The sequence below is a fragment of the Crotalus tigris genome, unplaced genomic scaffold (genome assembly GCF_016545835.1).
Source record: "Crotalus tigris isolate CLP2741 ecotype Arizona unplaced genomic scaffold, ASM1654583v1 scf7180000019173.45859301935:6455823, whole genome shotgun sequence".
Taxonomy (NCBI): Eukaryota; Metazoa; Chordata; class Lepidosauria; order Squamata; family Viperidae; genus Crotalus; species Crotalus tigris.
In genome coordinates, this window is record NW_024097414.1 from 4,740,355 (window position 1) to 4,762,408 (window position 22,054).

Sequence of the window (22,054 nt, forward strand, 5' to 3'; positions counted from 1 at the left end):
TTGCTGGAATCTTTCTGTGGGAATGAGAAAGAACAGACGAGATGGTTGAAGTACAGGGAGTGTAAATGAATGGTTGTTAAGCTGAGGACTTCCTGGAGATGCAGCCCAAGACAATTCCCCATCACTCAGTGCGGCCCAGGTAAGCCAAAAGGTCGGACACACCTGCTCTAAGTAATATCTGCAGGCAATTAAGCTGGCTTGATGAGTCTTGGCAAATAGGACCAAATTCTCTGCGTAGTAAAATGGCTTTCAAAATGTTGGGAACGTAAGGTGGGCACGATCGGATGTGACTGGATGAGGGGAGGCACAATCAGAGGGTGGTTAGGTACCATCTGCCAAGGCAGGTTGCATCCTGCCACCAGTTGTGTTGTGCCTGGTGGATGCCACAATGTACAAGTCCGGCGTTTTGTTACTCAGCTGCCGTTATCTGTGGTCAACGTAGCGTTTTTATTCTGGCGGACATTTCTCTTCTCAACATCTTGTCAAGAGGCTGGCAGGCTTGCTGCCATAGATATATCTACTTGATTCAAGCCTGGCTAGACATTTGATTTAGGTTTATTGCTCTGTGACAGCACAAACACACACACACACACACACACACAGAGAGAGAGAGACTTATTGTGATTAAATCACAGCTTAGTGGGGTTTGCTTGATTGCACCCCACCCTTTCACTTGCACCCACAACCTAAGTAGGAATGGATGTGGGTCTTTGATCACAACTGCTGTAAGCTGCTCAGAGTCGCTTGATTGTGAGATGGGTGGCATATAAATTTATTACACAAAATAAAGGCCTCCTGCCCATAAATAGGCAGCTGTATAGGTCCTGTAAGTAAATAGATGAGTAAAGGATCTACTCTTTCCTAAGTATCAGGACAAAACAAAAATGGTTAAATTGTTCTGTATGTTAACTGGAGGAAAACAAGCCTGTTTATTTCATGATTTTTTTTCTTTTTTCCAAAAAAATTAGCTTTCTCAGGTATTCCTGGTTTGAGAAGTGCCCTACCTGACCTAAAGTGGGGATCAACTGGACGACTGGGACGGCAATCTTCCTCAGTCTCAACGGTCCTCAGCTGCACTGCGCAGTCTCTGCATGTATAACTGGCAGAAACATCGGCCATTATAGAACAAGTAGAGAACTTCAGGTGGAGAAAAGTTCTTGTGGTTCATTGACAGGTCAGCAACTGTGGGGACTTTCAGGACCTTGGACAGCTCAAACCTCAAAGGGGCTCTCTTGGGATGTATCTTCTGATACAGGGGTCCTCAACCTTGGCAACTTCAAGACTTGTGGACTTCAACTCCCAGAATCCACCCAAAACATCAGAGTATCTCACATTGCAATAAAACAAGGTTCCTCCGAGGTAACTGTATTTAAAGCCGTGTATGCAAATTTTGTTTTGTATTAAGGCACACCCACCCAGAACATCTAGTGGTCCTGTGGTCAATTACAGGGCTTTCAATTCTGGGAAAGCTTGGCTTATTATGACCCTTTCCTGAAATCTGAATTTCAGCCCCATCCTGGCAACTGGGAAATTCCCAGTGCACTTTTAAGGATCTCATTTCAATCAATTCAACAAAAGTAAAAAAAAACACAAAAACCCTGAATTGAGACAAAAACAGGCGGAGAAACGAAGTCTTGTAAGAAAGAAACGTTTTTCCTCTTTGCAAAGACATATTTTTCCAGTCTTTCTTTTCCTGTATTTTTTTTCAGCAAACGTTTTTATTCATTTTCATTTCCAGAAGAGAAGGTCACAATAGAGGAAGATTGAGTGATAATTTAATCAAAAGGAGGAAAAGAGAGGGAAAAAAACAACAACCCCAAGATGGCTAACATTCTATGAAAAAAGAAAAAAAAAACGTTCACATAATTTTTCTTCTTGGCGCACAGAAACAAATCTCAAAGGTTCAAAACAAAACAAGGCACATTACAGCTCAGTAAAGAAAAGGCAGTTTTTTTTTTCCCTTCCGATTTTGGTCACACTTTCATCCAAGTCCTGGCAGTTGCAAACAAGCTTGTTTCTTCCCCCCCACCCCATGACACAAGAACCTTTGTGCAGGCTGCTGGAAGTGAGAGTAGGCCATGTAACACTTCCAGAGGAGGAAGAAGAAGAGCTGCAACCAAGAAAAAAAAATGACACAGGGACATGATTGTCTATACCTTGAGCCGCAACTTAAGGAGGACACGTGGGCCTTCATTAACATGCTAGAAATGAGCTTTGAAGACGCCCTTCAGAAGACACCCCAAAGTTCAGGCTTCACCCTTTTAATCTCCCAGAGCAACTGTTGGTGGCAGTTGCGATGGAGGGGAAAAGGCACAGCACGACAATATGCCAAATATAGAGATGAACCTCCGGAGAGAAGGAAGGTGGAAGTAAGAGGTTAAGGTTGAAATCCACAGGAGCTGATTCTGCTCTGAAGACTGGAGAAACAAAATAAATAAGTAAGGTTTGTCCATCAGCAGAAAACAAAACCCAGCACGGATCTAGACAAATTGACAAATTTCTCAAAAAGAGTTTAAGAAAGTGACAGACAGGGAAGGATTTCAAACTGAGACAAGTAGATTTATACAGCTTGGACAAAACTAACCGGAGGAGGAACATACTTTCTGGTTAACAACTGAACACTTGTTAAACTCAACATGCTAGCTAGGTTATGACATCGTATGAAGTCCAGGAGAAATTAGACATAACAAACCATGATGCTGGTAACAAGCAGCCCGTTTCCTTCACTCTTCAAGCAAGCAAATAAAAGCAGGACAGATTTGTATGTCAAGCCCAAGCGTGTAGACAAATTACGCAGAAGCTGGCTTAAACTAGGATCTCAAGACATCTACGTTCAAAAACGGAGAAAGGAATCTAGAGAGACCCAGATCCCAGCAACTTTGGAGTTCACACAGATTCCAAGACAAAGAGGTTGCCCATGTGTGCACTTTCAGATTTTTCCAATTCATCTGTTGCTCTCAAAATTCAGATTTCTCCACTGCCTTGTCGCGTGCTGTCAATATGCAACCGACTGTGATCTACTAAGCCAGGATTCCTGGCTTCACACAGCTTTTAAAAATGGCCCCAAAAGACAGAGAAAGCTTTCTCTTCCCTTCTCTCTCTCCTTGGCTGATCAAAGCCTTATCTTTATGGTGGAAGATGCTTGGAAAAACAAGGTCCCTGGTCAGGTTGGAAGAGAAAAATACCACACTCCCACAAACGAGGCAGAATCAGGAGGAGTTTTAATTATCAAAATGGTCTGAGGAGCCGGGAAGAAAGCAAAATGATACAAATCAGAGAAGAGGCGGAGGAAATGGATCATGGAGGAGAGGCGGGAAAGATTCGGAAGGGAACCGCTTGATCTTTAGTAAAAGTAGTGAGTCAAATTCACCAGGCACGCCTGTTAAGCCGTGCGCAAAACAAAACGTTTTTTTTTTTTTAAAAAAATTATTATTTTTCTTGTCCAGGCAGAAGAAGCTAAAGTGTCTTGAGCTCGACAATGCTGCTCTTCCTCTCCCTCGCCAATGCCCAGTGTGAAGTTCACAAACTTGCTTTCTTTAGAAATAGTAATAATAAAAAAAACTGTTATAAAATCTATTGGCTCGCCTATGTTCACTTGGCACAAGGAGGCATGCAAAGCTCAAAGGTGCCGAATAAATAGCGGGGGTGGGCTTTTTTTTTTTTTTTTTGGCAACAACAAAAATATACGGGTTATTTCCTGACGGCTAAAAAAGCGGGGCGCCACCCAGGTGAAATCCAGGTGTGCGTTTCCACCTTGGATGGAAGGGAAATCGGCGCTACAAAGCTAGGGTGGGGCGTGTGTGTGTCTGTGTGTATATGCATGTTTCGCTTTGAAACTATTTCAGAGGGAAGTCTGTCTCCTTCAAGGATCACACTCTTGGTTCAGGCCAAAGTCCGCAGCAGCGTCGACACAAGTCCTCCAGAAGCGTCAGGCTGACGTTCTCAGCTTTGGGAGTGGAATTCACAGGTTGAAGTTCAATCAGTCCGAAGGATCATGGGAGGATGTTCACCATCCTCGTCTAGCCGCAGAGAGCTGATGTCGTCCTCCAGGCAAACACCCCCGACGGCCCCCAGATCTTCGTTATAGACTGAAGGAAGATGGAAAGGAGACACCGTTCAGAAGAAACATGCACCTTCTCCACCATCCAAGGTCAGGGTTGTCCCAAAGATGCTTTTTTTTCCCCTTGTTTTTTTCCCCACTTGAAAATGTTTTGCTTCTCAACCAAGAAGCTTCTTCAGTTCAGAACTGGAGAAGCTTATTGGATGAGAAGCGAAAGGAAGGGGAAAAAAATCCAGTTGCCTTTTGGAAAAGCACCTTTAGGATCCTTCCTTGTCCAACTTTAGAAGGATTCGAGACACGAGCTCTTTTGAGTTTCTAGGGAGGTGTTTTGCAGCCCTCCTTAAGTCGTTACTGGACATCCTGTCACCCTTGGTCCTTCTCTACGTTAAACTAGACATACCCAGTTCCAGCAATTGTTCCTTATATGTTTCAGCCTCTATTCTTCCTAACAGGACAGGGAATCCCTGCAAATGTCTCAGCCCAGAGTGGGAAGTTTCTAAGAGGTTCTTACCATGTCTTGTGGGTGAAGAAGGCATATAAGCAGCACCCCTAGTCACAGCGGCACTGTAAGTCTGTGCTACTAGCGGCCTGTCATGGGAGGCAGATTCTAGGATTTCATTGGCTGGCTCCATGCTGCCATCCAACCTAGGGAAACAAGACAGGGAGATATCACAAAGCATGCCCCAGTCGCATCAACAGCACAACTCAACGTTGGGCAGGAAAACTCAAGACATACTTGCAGGATCCAGCTTTATTTCAGATCAGAGAGACTCCTCCAACAGAGTCTAATTGTAATCATTTTTGGCACACAAATGTAATCGTTTTATGAGTGTAATTGAGCCCAGAATTTATGGGCATAAGTTATATTGGTCATTAAAGGCTCATCATGTAACCTAGGGGTCCTCAACCTTGGCAAAACTGGCTGAGGAATTCTGGGAGTTGAAGTCCACAAGTCTTAAAATTGCCAAGGTTGAGGACCCCTGATGTAACTGACCTGATTTCACGATTCCTTTTCTTTTCTTTTTTTATTTGCAGTTGTTAAGTGACTGCCGCAGTGGTGGAGCAATCCACTGTCCACAATGGCCGTTTCTCGGTCGTTAACTCGAGAACCATGTCTATATCGGTTTTCAGACATGACCGAATACTTGAAGAAAACGTATGCTCAGGTCTTATTCTTTACTATCGCCAAAGATCACTTCAACAGACGTGTGGGAAGCTCTGTGCCCCCCCCCCAACTTGGAAGCCCATGTTGTGTCTTTAGGACCAACCCTCAAAGAAGAGTTTGGGGAAAAGATAGTGAGGGAGAGGACTCACTTGTGCTGTTTCATCAGTGTGCATTCACCCCCTTCCTGGGGGTCCAAATTGTACATGTAGAGGTATCCATCGGCAGCCGCTACCAACAATCGAGGGATTTTCTGAATTCTAGGAGGAATTAAAGATTCATCAGCTAGCACTGATGATGTTACCTAGGTTGGTAATGAAACGTCTGCAAGGAAACCATCAAGCTCAGAGAGCACCAAGGACCCCACAGTCTTCCTTTACCTCCTCCTTCTCCTCTTCCACAAAGCCCACTCCCTTCTAACACTGATAATGTTACCTAGTTGGGTCATGAAATGTCTGCAAGAAAACAACCAGGCTCAGAGAGTGCCAAGAACCCCGCAGTCTTCTCCCTCCCCCCGCCTTTCTGCAAACCCCGCTCCCTTCTAGCACTGATAATGTTATCTAGGTTGGTAATGAAATGTCTGCAAGAAAATCACCAAGCTCAGAGAGAAGAAAGGAAAGAAGGAAGGAAGAAAGGAAGGAAGGACAGAGGAAGCAAGGAAGGAGAGAGGAAGGAAGGAAGGAAGGAAGGAAGGAAGGAAGAAAGAAAGAAAGAAAGAAAGAAAGAAAGAAAGAAAGAAAAGGAGTCGCCTCAAGGCTGTATTCTGAAGGATATCCATGTAACTATGATCAACACTGCCCAATTGTAAAGCTGGAACCCCCAGGGTGCTCCATCAGCCTCCGTCTCCCCTGAAGGCAGCTCTTGTGGCCAAAGACCACCCTTCCCGTGCTGCTACTCACGTGGCCAAGGTGCAGATGTTTCTGTGCCCACAGAAGGGGAGCCGGACCGTTGCGAAGGCTCGGCCTTGGTTGAACATTTCGGTCACCTGGGCAGGCAGGTAGTTTGGGAACGTCCGAATGGTCTCCACAAAGTAGCCCGTCCAAGTGGTGGGCTCCTCCTGAGGTCTGGAAGGGTGGAAGGGAAGAAAGACGGTCGTCAACATTGTCCCCTAAAGACACGAGCATCCATCCAAGAAGTTGGGGATTGCTCTTCTTTTCAAAGAGGAGTTTTATGGGACTTCGCTGCTGCAGGAAACCACAACCTAATCCCCCCCCCCCCAAAAAAAATTGCAGGCAGAAGCAGCCCAGGACACAATCGACGCCCCTCTGCTTCCCCACCCCAACTTTTCTTTCTCTGGGAAGGGATCCTGCAGTCACTCCTGAGAATGAAGCCAGTTGTCTCTCCGTGTTCAAGCCAATTCGGAGATCGCCCTGCCTTCCCCAGACTTACTTCTCTTTCACAGTCTCCAATTTGAAAATGTGCACCGTCTCGGTGTTACTGGAAGCCGACAGAAACATGCCATCCATGCTAAAGGCCAATGAAGAGATGCTGACACACCTGGAGGGAGGAAGCCAAGAGACAGACAGCGGGTCAACCACGGAGGGTCTGTTGCAGGTAGCTCCTCCCTGCTCCCTGCCTCTTATGCCTGCCCTACTGAGGCCACAAGATGCTGGCAAAGGCTCTGGAGGGGAGAGACAGTCTCCCCAAATCAGGAAGGAAGGAAGGGAGGGAGGGAGGGAGGGAGGGAGGGAGGGAGGGAGGACCACTTGTGGAGACAGAACAGTTCACGCAGCCTTCAATCTCCTCCCAGAACCATCTTCAGACGGCAATCACACATCACCTCTTCATCCCTCTTCGGAATTCAAAGAGCTTCTGCCCTTCTGGAATGGAAAATACTCGGATCACCGTACCCTGTTGAAAGAAAGAAAGAAGCCCCCCTTTCAAAGCCATCAAAGCCACCTTCTCAAAGTGACCGCTTGGTTTCTCTGCCTGTCTGATTCACTTGAATCTCTCTGGATCAACTCAAGCTTCCCTTTTTTTCTTCCACGGAGGGGATGAGGAACTCACCTTTTCTGAGGCGGTGGCTAGCTTTGTACCGCTTGCGTCGAAAGCCAGGGCAGCCAACGGACTATCGTGGGCGGGGATCATGTTGGTAGCTCTCTGTGGGGAAGCAGGAGAACGGAACACAAGACCTTAGTGTCAACGTTGCTAAACATTGGATGTTTTTGCATTGACAACAGATGGAAATGTAGCCATCTTTTCTCTGTCGCTTTTAGAATTAGATGATGCTGGAGGGGGGGATGTGAATGAGAGTTTAGCTAGACATAACAACACCAAACATAGCGTGAGAATCAAGGTTATTGAGCCCAGAGCTGATAAAGAATTGGTGGGATGGAGAGCTGGAGAGGAAGCCCCGGCTTCAAGCTAATTGGGGAATGTGATTTATGACTGTTAATTGGAGGAGGGAATTGTGCTTGGATACTATGTGCCCAGGGGAGGGGAATTCAGTTTTTGGCTTCGATTGTGTAAGTGCCGATATTATGCTACTCGAATAAAAGATCCTTTAAGGTAAACAATGCCTCGAAGTTCTTTTGAAGAGTTTCATCTGTCAGAATCGTGACACTTAGGGCAGAATGGTGGCTCCTGACCTCCCACCCACCCAAGACGCCTCCAATTTTCAGAGTCAGAGCATGGCGGAAACCTGCAGGATCTTACCAGGTTGATGGTGTCAAACACTTGGACTTCACCGATGGTCGCGCTCCCTGGATAGGCCAGGTAACAGTTATCGTTGTTTATGGACAGGGAACATAAGCCTAAGAAAAACAGAGAGGAAACGGCACAATAGGACTCTCTCCTTTCCAAAACTGCCATGATTCAAGATTAATTACAACAATAATATTACCAAGCCTTAATGGATTTTTGCTAACCAGGACTGAATCGTGTGATTTTAAGGTTGTGTTTACTGACAGACCAGGTGGGACAGTTAAGAGATGATTTGTTGTATTTTAAAAGGAAGTGATATGTTGTTAAAAAGGTTTATATTTATTGAGGCAAAGAGGGAAGCTATTTCTTTATATTTCTTATTTGTTACGTTATTTTTCTTTTATGTTCTCCCCCTTTTCTGCACTCGCTTTGCCAAAAATGTGATGTCGTGTGTGTGTGTGTGTGTGAGTGGTAACTTCAAGGATGGGTCATAAGTACCTTCTTTGGAGTCAGTTGTAACTTTGAACGGTCATTAAGCAAGTCATTAAGAATTAGTTCTAACTGGCTCTTGGTTTTTGACCAAAAAAAAAAAAAAAAAGACAAGGTGCCAATTTGAATGTTGTGCCAAGCAAATGCAGAAGGAAACTGTCTCAATCTGATCAAGTCCTTCCTTCGGGCCCCAGGAGCCTGGTTGTGTGTGTGCATCACAACTTCCCAATCTGGGTGATGTCAAAAACACCAGATAAGCTCAACTAACTGTAGGGGACAGCAGCGTAGAATCTGGGGGTGGAGTCAAAAGAAGAATCAGCTTAGAGTCTCCACGTAGCTGCAAAAGACTAAGACCAAACTTTCTTGAATGTCATTAACCTTCACCTAGTTGTGTAGATTCCTACACAACTAGGTAGAAATAAATCAGTTTAAATGCAGTTTCACATCTGGTCCAGGTCTTTCGTGCCTGACACTAACATCCCTCAGATGAACAAGCCCACCTTACGTTTTGGAAGTAATTAACCAGCTAAAATGGGGGAGCGGAAAGATATCAGCATCAGAGGAGGATCAAAGGAGAGTAAGCAGCATCTTTACCTGCAGGATTGGGGGGCGTCTCCCTGATGGTGTGCAGCACCTTCATATCCCGTATATTATGTATGTACAGAGACTCTTCTAGGCAAACAATCAATCTCTGGGGGGGGGGGAGGGAATAAAAAAAAAAGGAGAGAGAGAAGCAGATAGCAATAGCACTTAAAGACTTATACAGATAGTCCTTGACTTATTACTACAACTGAGCCCAACATTTATGTTGCTGAGAAATCTGTGAGTTTTGTCCCGTTTTACGACTTTTCTGGCCACAGCTGGTAAGGGAATCACTGCAGGTGTTAAATTGGTAACCCGGTGGTTAAGTGAATCTGGCTCCCCCATTGGCTTTGCTTATCAGGAGGTCGTAAAAGGGGATCATGTGATCCTGGGACGCTGCGACCGTCGTAAATAGGAGTCAGTGGCCAACCGTCTGAATTTTGATCACCTGACCACGGGGAATGGTGCAACGGTCCTAAGTGTGAAAAATGGTCATAACTCGCATTTTTCAGTGCCGTTGTAATTTCGGTCTCTAAATGAACTGTTGTAAGTCGAGGGCTAACTGTATACCGCTTGGCAGTGCTTTACAGCCCTCTCTAAGCGGTTTACAGAGTCAGCATCTTGCCCCCAACAATCGGGGTCCTCATTTTACCAACCTCAGAAGGATGGAAGGCTGAGTCGACCTTCAGCTGGTCAAGATCGAACTCCTGGCAGTGGGCAGAGTTAGCCTGCAAAGCTGTCTTCTAACCACTGCACTACCAGGACTTTTAGAAAACCAGCAGGAGGAGCTCACCTGAGTGGGGCCCCACTCACCTGCCTGTTCAGCTTGACAGCCAAGATCGTGTTGGAATAGCTGTAGTTGCAGATCTCCGTCCCTTTCTTGAAGTGGCAGACTTTCAGCTTGCGAGGCGCTCGGAGGCTCACGATGGCTACCAGGCTGCTGGAAAAGAGCCGTTCCACAATGCACACGTCTTCTGTGTCAGCTGCAGGGTGAGGGTGGAAAGAGAACAGAAGAAGAACCAACTGGGTTAACTGCAGATGCAGGGGAGGAAAGATTTCATGAGACTCACCCCCCCCCCCCAAGAAACTGTCTAGGATGTCTCTAGAAGGTTGTCTGGCTAAAACATTGGGCATCTACAGTTCCTATTACTTTACTAGACAACCTGTGGCCTGTGGGGTTTGTTATAGAATAGAGCTGGAAGGGATTCTAGTCCAGCCACCCGCTCAAGTAGGAGAACCTATACCATCTCAAACAAGTCTCTGTCTAGCCTCTTCTTAAAAATCTCCAGTGATGGAGCGCCCACGATTTCTGGAGGCAAACTGTTCCACTGGTTAACTGTCCTCACTGCCAGGAAGTTTCTCCTTAATTCCAGGTTGCTTCTCTCTTTGATCAGTTTCCAACCGTTGTTTCTTGTTCTGCCCTCTGGTGCTTTGGTGAATAACGTGACCCCCTCTTCTTTGGGGCAGCCCCTCAAATACTGGAAGATTGCTATCATGTCACCCCTGGTGCTTCTTTTCACTAGACTAGCCATACCCAATTCCTGCAAAGCATTCAGAGATACTTCCTTACTAAACAGAGAAATAGAACGAGCATGGGCAGACAGAAAAGCAATGAGAATAACTTTTGACTTCCTGCTGGCTTCCCCATTGAATTTCGTGGTAGGAAGCTGACCGGGAATGTTGGAAATAACGATCTCAGGACTGTGTCAGCAGTGAAGCAGCTATAATGCTGTTAAATTTCATGGGTCCCGGATTTGGGACACATTCTTTTAAGTTCGCCCATTTGAGGTTGGTTGATTCAATGACTGTTGCCCTACAATCCACTGTTTCATCCCACTAAAGCAAAGCTGGCTGAGGAATTCTGGGAGTTGAAGTCCACAAGTCTTAAAGTTGCCTAGGTTGAGAACCCCTGCACTAAAGTTACAAACAGACACGAGAGTTTTAGCAGTAAGCAGATTTAAAAAAAAAACAAAACAAGGGCAGAGGTACGTGGGTCTGAGAGACAGGCCATTTCCAAGTGAACCAGAACATGGAGGCAGTCAATTAAACCACTGAGACAGCCAGAGACTGTCTCTCCCTGGTGGATCAATAGGTTGCCATTTCCTAGCACAGCTGGCTATAAATAGCCTGCCATATTTCAGCGCGAAGCTGTTAAGTGGGGGAAGGCGAAAGAACAAGAGGGGTTAAAGTCCTCCACTCGCTGGCGCTTGGAGAGCTGTAAATAAAAAGCAACTAAAAATCGGTGCTGCTAAACACATTTCAGGCCGCTGGTGAGGCTTCTTGGATGGAGCTATTAATATAAATCGAACATGATCAAAGGACGTTGCAGCCGGTGTTGGCCAACTAGGAAAACGGCCAGGAAGTTAATATCTTTAATGGTTCTGGTTCAGGAGTCCATCCGACCGAGAGACAATGTTCTGCTCTCTGAGCTAGTCAGCGAAATTTAGGAAGTTAGAGACAAAGCGAGTAAGTGCATGCAGGATCCAATCTGGATCGGTCACCGGGACCAGAGGTGACTGTTGTGTGCGGCTTTTTAGATGTTGATTGGGGTGTTGATGGCTTGCAGTTAAATCCTTGGTTGTTGTTTCCTGGTGCTGCCAAGTCCTTGCCGCCTAAGTACTTGGTAAGCTGGGGGTAAATTTCCCTGGCTGTTTTTGAGACCGCTCGTCCAACAATCTTAGTAGCTGCAAAATTGAATGTATGTCAACAGCCAACGATTGAATAGCCAGACATCAACACCCCAATCAGCAACTAAAAAGCCACACACAACAGGCAGCATATAAATGCTGCACACAGAATAGCCCAAGGCACGCATTCTGGAGAGAGGGGAAGTTCCCTTTTAGCATGAAAGCTCAGAAGACAAGACTGACCCAGACTGGATCCTGCAACGTTATCTTGGGACAACGTGTATCTTCGCCTTCACTTGTGAGTAGTCTATGACCCAAGGCCATGTGAAGCTGCTACGATTTCACATAAGATCTCCCCATATTGGAAACTGAATGCTCCCGTTATAGACATAGTCTTCGACTGAACAACCATTCATTTAGCGACTCAAAAGTTAGTGGCACTGAAAAAAGCGACTTACAACGAGGAATCGAAGTCCATATATCCTAATGTTGAGAAGGCTGAGGAATCCCGCCTTAGTCTGCAACCATAATTTAGGAAAAGGGAGACTCAGAAGGGGAAAAGAACACCGAGGAACACTTACTGCATTCATAGATCTGCTCCAGTTTATCCACAGAAGAGAGGGAGAAGAATTTGTAGCCCAGCACACTGCCAACGGCCAAGGAGCTGAAAAAATAAGCAACAGATCAAACAAGGATACCGATTTTTTAATGTACATTTATTTTCTACGAAGCATGCCGGACTCCTAACATTTCTCCCAAGACCCTCAAATGCCCTCCCTTTTGCAAAATCCAGTGGTCAGCCTTTTTGTCTATTGCACACCCCACAAAAGCCAGTGACAGATCAATAAACTGAGCTGGTGGCAAGCAGGGACAGTTGAAAACAGAGCTGCAGTCCTCGAGTTACGTTGCTTAGCAGCCGTTGGAAGTTCTAGCAGACCTACCTGGGGGCTATTGACGACCTGGATTTGAAATCCCGATTACTGCCCCCCTCCCTTTGGCAGCCCTGTGACCACACTCCAGGGCCTCAACAATACAGCTGCCATTTATAACCCTTTGTCAGGTCGCCAAATCCTTATTACTTCCTTATCACCCTTTCATATAATATAATAAGCTGGAGAAGACCAGTTACCTGCACATCATTGCCACTGTGGATTGGCTGGATTTCAAACAGACATTTTGACTTTGGTGGGAGGAGTAATATTGCTTTTAGCTATATCGTTTGCGCGGGATTTTCCCCAGATCATGCCTTGACTCCCTTACTGTCACTAACCCCTAATAAAAGAGACGATGCCCGTTTCAAGAGTTCTGCTTTTGTGGTTGGTTAGCTGAGGTGGGTCTTTATAGTCTTGTTGTTCCGTGACAACGCTTTACTGAAAATTAACCCTTACTGGGTTGTTGGGGGTTGTTTTTGGGGGGGGGGAGAGGGAGCAAATCTGCAATCATAGGGAATAATTAGTTCGCTTAATGGCTGCGGAAATTTACTTCAATAGGACCACGGCCAAGTCAATATAGGACCATCACTATTTGCCACTGTGATGGGCAGGCTTCATTGTGGTCTTAAGTTGATACCCACACTGAATTGTGTTTGCATTGTGTTGAATTGTTTGTGCCGAGCTAGATAATATTTTGTCTACTCTCTGCAGCCCTGTCTCTCAAGCACAATTCTTCTATTTGAGAAGGCCGGGGAAGGAGAGAGACAGCACACGATCTCTGGGTTTATTGCAAAGGCTGGTTATCCTCAAGGGAGAAATAGCTATTGATTATAAAAAAAAACAAAACACAATCTCATTTGTATCTCAGCACCGTGACGAATCGCGCGACAATTCATTTTCTTTTTCGAAAGTACAACTCGGGCAGAAAACTAAAACGCTTCTCCATAATGCGCCCCAAAGGGAAAGTCAGTATTTTTTTTAATCTAGTGGTTTTGAGATTATTTATAGAGTTTATACTAGCCGTTATTTATAAGTCACTATCAATTTTAACAAGACTCTAAAGCAAGCAGAACTCACTGCATGTTCTCTTCTTGCTAATGATTTAGGGGAAAAAAAAGACTCTGTGTTATGGAAAGCAAAATGGATTAAAGATAATCCTGTCATCCGGCAATGAGAAATATTCAGCAGAATGATATATTGTTTTACTGCCCTTTAAGGGGGGAGGGAAATGCAACTTCCACCACAGTCAAAGCTGCCTTCTGGGGTACATTGGAGGTCACGAAACAAGGGTTTTTGTCGGACTCTTTTTATTTTAATAAGACGATCAAACGGATATCACAATATAAGCAGTCAGAAAAATGAGCAGAAAATTTGGATCTTGTTACTATGGAAAATAAGGCTGGCCACCGGAACTGCTGACTTCAAATAAGGATTGTGTGAACTGATAGAAATCGGGGAATCAATGGCTATTAGTCTTGATGGGAGTGGGTCTGCCTCTGAAGACCTTCATGCTGGGAGAGTCATGGGTTTCAACAGAAAAGAATAGCTCTGGGTTGAACTGGGAAGTCTGAGCATGCAGACGTTTTGTGACCCAATTAGGTAACACCATCGATGCTATAGAAGGGAGTGGGCTTTTGCCCTGATGATGTTACCTAGTTGGGTCATGAAATGTCTGCATGCTCAGAGAGCACCACGGACTGCCCAGTTCAACCCGATCTACAGCAAATCAGGTCGCAATGCCCTGACTTCGGAGGATGAAAAGAAGGGATTTAAATGCTTCAATAAAAAAATTCAAAGGTCCCATTTTAAAGGACAAAAACTAATAATAACCAAGCCTGTAAAAAAAACAACAATTACGGCAACCTTATTCTTAGTAATCATGGAGGCCTACCAAATGCTATTTGACAAAAAACTCTCGTCCTGATTAAAGCTAATATTGCAATATTGTGGAATATGGAAATTATAGCCAGATCTCAGAAGATATAACCGGTTAGGAAAAGCCACCTTAACAGCAGCGTCCAAATCTCCTCCAAGAGAAATGTGTTCAAATCTACAACTCAGATGGTCCTCGACGTACGACGAAAATTATGGACCAGAATTTCCGTTGCTAAGCAAGCTGGTTATCCAGTGAGTGGCGCCTGATTTTATAATCTTTTTTTTTTTTTGGCCAGGGTTATTAAGAGAATCCTAAGTAGCTGTTAAGTGAATCGCTTGGTTATTAAGTGAATCCAGCTTCCCCCCATTTGATGTTGCTTGTCGGAAGCTGGCTAGGAAGTTTGCAAATGGTGATCACAGGACCCTGGGAGGCTGCAACCGCCATAAGTACACGCCAGTTGCCAAGCTTCTGAATTCTGATCACGTGATCGTGGCTGTGTGAGGACTGGTGACCACCTCACTTTTTCAGTGCCAATGGAACACCGAACGGTTGCTAAACATTTAAGTCAGGCAAGGCCTGTAATAGCATCTCATTCGCAATTCGAGGATTATTAAATCTTCCCCCACTTCAGTTATGCAAATTGAGGATTTACCTGTTGGGGCAAGAGAAGCAAAAATTGCTGAGTGTGTGGAATTAGTCGGTGAGGATCCAGGAAAATGAACTGGCACGTTCTTCTTTGCTCATCCTGCCTACAGACAAACCCAATTCTGCAAGCAGCTCAACCCCCAAGTTTAATCACTTCCTGTGGGTCATCCTTTCTTAAGTAGCCATCCATTACCATGCTGATCCCTCTCTTGCAAAGCTAGCTAGTTTCAAAGCTCCCTTCTTTGCAAAAGAATTAAACCCACTTTGCATTCAAGAGAGGAGGCCTCTGCAGCATTTTGGTTTTGGGCTCTCCTGCCAACTCGCAAATGTACACATACACACAAGTAACCACCGTTGGAGCGAAGGGAACAAGCCGCCACAGAAGGGGAGATGGGAACAGCCAAAGCAGCTTAGAGTTTTTCCTCCCAAGTGAACCACACAGAAAAAAAAATCTGACCTGGCTTTCCTGGGGTGTTTATAGTGAGCTCATTTGCTCACATTCAAGCGAAACAAACAGAAACTTGAGACGTTAGGGTTTCATAACTTAACCGTTATGAAAGAATCATGTGAAAGCAGACTGTGACAACAGGGGGAAAATACTGGCTCCCCTCCCCTTCCCTGCTCCTCCATTTCAACATTCCTAACTTAAGAGTTGTTGGTTTTTATTGAAATTATAAAACCTGTTTTATGAGAAAGTAAAATCTTAAGAGGAAAGAGTCAGCACTCTTAGCTAGCTACGGTAAGGAATGGTCCCAAAGGTGCTTTAAAAAAAGGGGACGGCAGAGGATTAGATGGTTGAATAGCGTCATCAACACACAATGAACATGAATTTGGGCAACTCCCGGGAGACAGTGCAGGACAGGGGAGGGGCTGGCATGGGGTCGGGGAGAGCAAGACATGACTGAGAGACTTAACAACCAAATCAAAGCAGGCTAACATTTTCCATGTCACTTATCTGTTCATGCAACTCTAAGCCACCTACACCATGCTAGAGTAAAAACAAAACAAAACAATAAAACAAGGGGAAAATAGTTAATAGGGCTACCTCCCCAAATTACTACATCAGTGGAGAAAACAAGAACCAAGGAATGAAGCCTCAATTTCAGGGCAGGGTTGCAAAGCATGAAATGTTTTAAAAAGTTTTTCTCAACGGAAAGGAGCACATTTTCCCGCCAGCCACTAATAATCCTGTACCCTAATTTGCTTTTTAAGTAGTTCTTTCACAGGAGCCACCAATCCTGCACCCTGATTTACTTTTTAAATAGGTCCCCCGGGGGGGGGGAAGGGGGGGAAAATCAGGCCAGTCTCCCTGATAGGCAAATCTCCCCCATCTTGGTTAACCTTCCATTTCCCTCCCCCCCACCCGCCTTTATGAAACCCACCCAACCCAATGAACCCCCTACTTGGACAACCGTCTCCCCATGGAGATTTGGCGAGGGGGGGGTCCTGCCCCTCTGGCGTCCCTCCAAGGAGAGGGTTGGGCTGCCTCCCTTCCAGGATGGCTCAATGGGCTTTCCCTGCCCAGGGCAAAGGGCTGGGCTAGATGGCCTCTGGGTGCCCCCTCTCCCTCTCCCCCTTTCTGGGATGCGCTGCTGGGACGGAACCCAAGTGGGGCAGTCTTTTTTCCCCCTTCCCAAGGCCCATAATCCACAACCAGTTGGGGGGGGAAGTAGGAAGTCAGGTGGGAGAAGGGCATCTTGGCCACGCCCCCTCCTCCTCGCCCCCACCTGCTTTCGAATCTTGACTCCTGCCTCTCGCCCCCCCACCCACCCGCGGCGAGCACGCGCGTGCGCGCTCCCTCTGGCCACGCCCCCCACCCCTTACGTGTTGTCCTGGTTGAAGTTGGCGAAGAGCAGTTGGCCGGAGCCGGCCTCGCCGCTCTGGCTGGCTAAGTTCATGGCGGCCTGGTCGCGCGTCCTTGGCCGGCGGGAGCGCAAGAAGGACGGCGAGGCTCAGCCTCAGAGACGCCCAGCCCGACTCATCTTCTCCGGCCGTCTCCTCATCGTCTTCTCAGCGGCGCCTTGTTTACGCTCGGCTGTAGCGGCCGAAGCCTGTGCGCGCGTGCGCCATCCCGCCCCTCCTTTCCCAGCGGCCTCTTCGCCCTGGCGCAGGCGCGTTGGAGGAAAGACGGGAGTCCCGGGAGGAACAGCGAGGCGCCTGCGCACATGCTCTTGAGAGCCGCCGACCTGGATTTTTTTCCCCGTCTGTGTGTATGTGTGCGCAGGCGCGGTTCTGCTTTCCGTCTGCGGACTGCTTTTGCAGTGAAAAATGAGGGTTTTCCAAACGAAGCAAAAAAAATGCCAAAAGGCAATGATAAAGATAATTAGAGCATTGGTGCCTGTTAGAAATACATAGTTAGAAATGGCTAAATAATTTAAAAGCAGAGCCCCCCCCCAAAATAAAATTTAAAAAGCAAAAACTTGATTCATTTGCTAGCTTAGGGAAAGGAGTGCAAGGCAACGCCAGATCGTGCCAATGAATAAAGAGAACCATTAATGTTTTTGGAAAATAAAATAAAGACAATGGAGGAAAAAGCTCCCAGTTCAGCCTGTATAATAATTCCTCATTTTACTCCTCTTGCAATTTCTCAGGAGAAGCAATATTCGAAGGGGTTCATTTAACCCAACTACGGTGGACCGTTTTATTTCTGCGATAAAGATGATGCATTTTTTTTCCCTAGACAAAATCAAGGGTGCTAGGAAATAATGTTGTCCCCTAAGGCCATTTCTAAGCTCGTTTTCTCGTTAGTTAGATTAGCAAAAGGGCCAGACCAGTCAAGAGGTCTTCTTTTGGCTCCAATTAGAGCTATCTCCATTAGCCGATAAAGCCGAAGAGATTTGCTTACCCTGAGCCTCTTTGGAGGATGCCAAGATTTGTTTGCATGAAGGACAACAGATGGTGGTAGAAGAGAAGGGAAATGAAACAGCCAGAAAATTGAATCAAGAGATTTGTGGTGTGTGTGTGAGTTTGTGTGTGTGTGTACAGAAACACAAAGGGCATATTAATTTCCTAGTCTTTGGTTCTCCTTCATCGGCCAGCTTGATTCCCTGGACACAGAGATGGCTTTGTGAAGCCACATTTCTAAACACATTTGACCTGGATCGCATCTGTTTTTTGGTGCTGAAAAATCACCTCTTTCTCATGGGCAAGGGATCTGTTGGACATAGCAGGCAGAAGGACCTAACCTGATCATCTAACCTGGTTGTCTTCTTTTCTTTCAGTTTTCCCATCATCACAGCCTTCTTCAGAGACTTGGGTCTTCACATAATATACCCAAAGGAGGATAGTTTGAGCCTGGTCATTTGTATCTTGAGCAAGAATTTTAAATTCGATGATCCATGAGTTGTTTTCTTGGCTGTCCATGATCATCTCAAGAACCTTCTTCAATCACCAAAGATCAAAGGCGTCAATACTCTTCCTATCTTGCTTCTTCAAAGTCCAACTTTTGCTTCCCTATACTATCAAAAAAACATACAATGGCTTACACAGTTGAGATCTTGGTAGCTATAGGCACATCACAGCATTTGGATATCTTTTTAAGGACTTCACAGGTTACTCTATCGTTAAGCTGACCAACCTCAAATACGCACCTTTGGAGATGCTCCTTATGGACTGCAGTTCTGGGAATTGACACCAGGGGGCAGAGGCAATAATCAAATAAAATGATTTATAACTAGAGATGTGAAGTCCAGCCTAGTATTTTGGTAGAGAAAGTATATCTTCAGAAGAAGATAACAGCAGGAGTCTTGCATTCACAAAGAAGCAGCTAAACTTTGGAAGCTGGCAACAATTCAGGTTTCAAAATCCTAGATTGGATTGTTTATTTATTTAGATCTGTTGAATCTAACTTAATCCTCTCTTTTGTCCTTACCGACACAGAAAAAAAGCATATGACTTTCCAAAAAGTTGTATTCCCACCTAGTGCTAAATCCAGTCCTTTAACCAAGGGTTGAATTTTTTTTCCCTCCAGGCCCTATTCTGTGGTTTTAATACGTTTTTATGGTTGCATTTTGTAAGCTGCCCAGAGTTGTGCCGAATTGTGGTGATGTAGAGACGTGTGTGCGAAACACACTGTAAATCTCATGAATCAATAAATAGGATTAGCAGGCAGATTTTAGCATTTGAATATGGAATTGCACTGAGAATGTAAGCAAGCAACCTTCCTGGGTTTTTGCAACATCTGTTGTGAACGTCTTGAAGAATATGGCTCTAAAATGTTTTCTCCTCGAGAACTTTTCTTAAGAATACCAAAGAAACTTGGCTTATGATTTCCCCCCCCCCCCAAGCCCTAGTCATAAGGAATGACGAAGGTGTATTTCCTTCAGCTTTTGCAGCTCCAGGTGTTAATAAACCCCCATCTGGCAAATTTAGCTGTTTTTCACTAAGTTAATTGCAACTATTTTATTCTCGGATCAGCATAGGAGGAAGCTGTAAAAACAAAAAACCTCCTTCCCTGATGCAGTTTTTAACCTTTACAAATCGCAGGGAAAGATTTGCGCTCTCTGTCCCTCTCTTTACGATCAATCGTCGATGCGTGGATTTTATTGTATTTATATTCTACTTCCTTTTGCCAGGTGAGGTAGCATCAGAGTCACCTTTGATAGTGAGATGGGCTGCTTATAAATGTAATAAGATAAATGGCTTTTAGTCCTTCCATGAATCCAGATAATAACAGCCACTGGTATAAAACTGGACTAAGTAAAAAAAAACAAAACAAAACCCCATTTCCATTTGTAGAATGGACCTCGACTTACAACAGTTCATTTAGTGACCGTTTGAAGGCACAGAAAAAAGTGACTTTAGGACCGTTTTTCACACTTATGACCATTACAGCATTCCCCTGGTTATGTGATCAAAATTTAGATACTTGGCAAGTGACTCCCATTGATGACGGTTGCTGTGTCCCATGGTCACGCGAACCTCTTTTGTGACCTTCTGACAAGCAAAATCCATGGGGGGGAACCGGATTCATTTAACAACCATCTTACTAAATGAACTGCAGCGATTTCACTTAATAACTGAGGCAGGAAAGGTCGTAAAAGGAGGCAAAACTCACTTGGTCCCCAATCCAAAATTGATTGGGACGATTAAGTACACCATGTCAAGGTAATAATTTAACAGCTAACCAGCTTGCATAATGTGAGGTGTATGATGTAATGATGGGAATGACTCAGCAGGGTCTGTGTCCCTTTAAGAGCCAGCTGGGTCTGTGTCTCTTTAAGAGCATTTGTATAAAAGGAAGACTCCATCGCTATGTTTTCTCTCTTCTGTTTTCCTGCTGTGACTGCTGTGTGTTGAATCCTGCTGTATTAACCCATGTATGTATATTGTATGATATTGTAAATAGGGTAATATAAACCACCATTTAATACAAGCCACTGTTTACTGTGTTTACTCCTGGGTTATCCCGCGCAATAAGACTGTGCACGCTCCGACACACCATGATGCCTGAGAATGGAGGGAGGGAACTTTAGCCCACCTACCTGGAAAAGGGGACATTGGCTTGACTCTTTGGCCTTGAGGCTGAAGGAAGTTCCTCCCCCCCCCTCTTAAAAAGAAAAGCTGGCCACTAAGTTTATTGAACATTGGAAGGTGAGGTTATTTCTCTTAAGGGACACCCAGGGGATTACGCTTGTCCACCTGGAAATGACCTCTGACTTCTCCCACCATTCCCCCTCCCAGCACCTTGTGAGTTCTGCCATTATCCTACCGTCTGCTTCAAGAGATGCTGGTTGCCCTGGCAACCACTTCCGGGTTTTAAAAATAGTAATGTCTTTTTTCATTCAGCTCCTTCTCCTGCCCTTACAACCAAGGCTTATTTTTTTTTTTTTATCATGCCAGTTTATTCCAGGTCTTGGTGCCCTCATCCAGATGGGACAGCTTTGGTTGTTCTCTAGGTTCCGGATGCATCCGTTTGTTTTTTGCAAAACCTGTGGATATTGTCACCCAGTTACCAGGCACTCAGCTGGAGATTGTAGCCGAAAGCTGATTGTGGCTTCTGAATACAAACCTAGGTTTCCCCTTAGACTTTTTCACAAGGTTCTGCCCATTGTTTGCTGGCTTCTATCCTCATTCTATCATTTTTTTTCCTACTTCATGCAAAGCTCCATGGTCTCTCTTTTTATAAAAAAAAAATGGCACACAGTTGACTAAAGACTTCATCTATCTTGTAGAGTCAATCAACCATTGTTGTGTTAATTGAGAACCGGTGTTAGGTCACTTCAAGGATGGCTGAGCTCCCACTGTGAAGGAGCTATAAATCCCGGTCAGGGTCAGTTCTATTTCCCAAGCAAATTTCTGTGAAGTCCAGGCCCAAGAGTTAAATAAACTTTCAAGATAAAAAAAGGAATCAGCTGTTTGGTTTGGGTTTGTTGGGGGATAATAGAATAGAATAGAATAACATAGCATAGCATAGAATAGAATAGAATAGAATAGAATAGAATAGAATAGAATAGAATAGAATAGAATAGAATAATGGGAATAAAAAAGAATAGAATAGAATAGAATAATGGGAATAGAATAGAATAGAATAATGGGAATAAAAAAGAATAGAATAGAATAGAATAGAACAGAATAATGGGAATAGAATAGAATAGAATAATGGGAATAGAATAGAATAGAATAAAATAGAATAGAATAGAATAGAACAGAATAGAATGTGGAATAGAGAACAGAATAGAGAATAGAATAGAATATAGAATAGAATAGAATAGAATAATGGGAATAAAAAATAATAGAATAGAATAGAATAATTGGAATAGAATAGAATAGAATAATGGGAATAAAAAAGAATAGAATAGAATAGAATAGAATAGAACAGAATAATGGGAATAGAATAGAATAGAATAATGGGAATAGAATAGAATAGAATAGAATAGAACAGAATAGAATGTGGAATAGAGAACAGAATAGAGAATAGAATAGAATATAGAATAGAATAGAATAGAATAATGGGAATAAAAAATAGAATAGAATAGAATAGAATAATGGGAATAGAATAGAATAGAATAATGGGAATAAAAAAGAATAGAATAGAAT

At 44.5% G+C, this 22,054-nt stretch overlaps 1 protein-coding gene and 1 long non-coding RNA gene across 2 annotated transcripts; one reads left to right on the forward strand and one right to left on the reverse strand.

Moving 5' to 3' along the window:
* The first annotated feature begins 3 nt into the window (after window positions 1-3).
* Window positions 4-3,418, forward strand: LOC120315668. The gene is made up of 2 exons (XR_005558741.1): window positions 4-139; window positions 969-3,418. It is a non-coding gene; the product is annotated as an uncharacterized LOC120315668 (long non-coding RNA).
* Window positions 3,204-17,072, reverse strand: WIPI2 (WD repeat domain, phosphoinositide interacting 2). Its single transcript, XM_039360400.1, has 12 exons — window positions 16,841-17,072; window positions 12,145-12,227; window positions 9,750-9,919; window positions 8,949-9,045; window positions 7,878-7,975; window positions 7,230-7,322; window positions 7,003-7,073; window positions 6,612-6,719; window positions 6,122-6,286; window positions 5,375-5,482; window positions 4,572-4,705; window positions 3,204-4,088 (listed from the first exon to the last, which is right to left on the reverse strand). The coding sequence occupies exons 1-12, from the start codon at window positions 16,912-16,914 to the stop codon at window positions 3,976-3,978; spliced, it is 1,314 nt and encodes a 437-aa protein (XP_039216334.1). The 5' UTR covers window positions 16,915-17,072; the 3' UTR covers window positions 3,204-3,975.
* Window positions 17,073-22,054: the final 4,982 nt, after the last annotated feature.

What these genes read in the sequence shown, in the direction of transcription:
- WIPI2 (XM_039360400.1), bottom strand. Translation starts at nt 16,914, where the DNA reads ATGAACTTAGCCAGCCAGAGCGGCGAGGCCGGCTCCGGCCAACTGCTC. An exon ending in TAGCCACCGCCTCAGAAAAG is followed by an intron (nt 7,074 to 7,229) that starts GTGAGTTCCTCA and finishes TTCTTTCAACAG; the next exon opens with GGTACGGTGATCCGAGTATT. An exon ending in TTCTTCACCCACAAGACATG is followed by an intron (nt 4,089 to 4,571) that starts GTAAGAACCTCT and finishes ATCTTCCTTCAG; the next exon opens with TCTATAACGAAGATCTGGGG.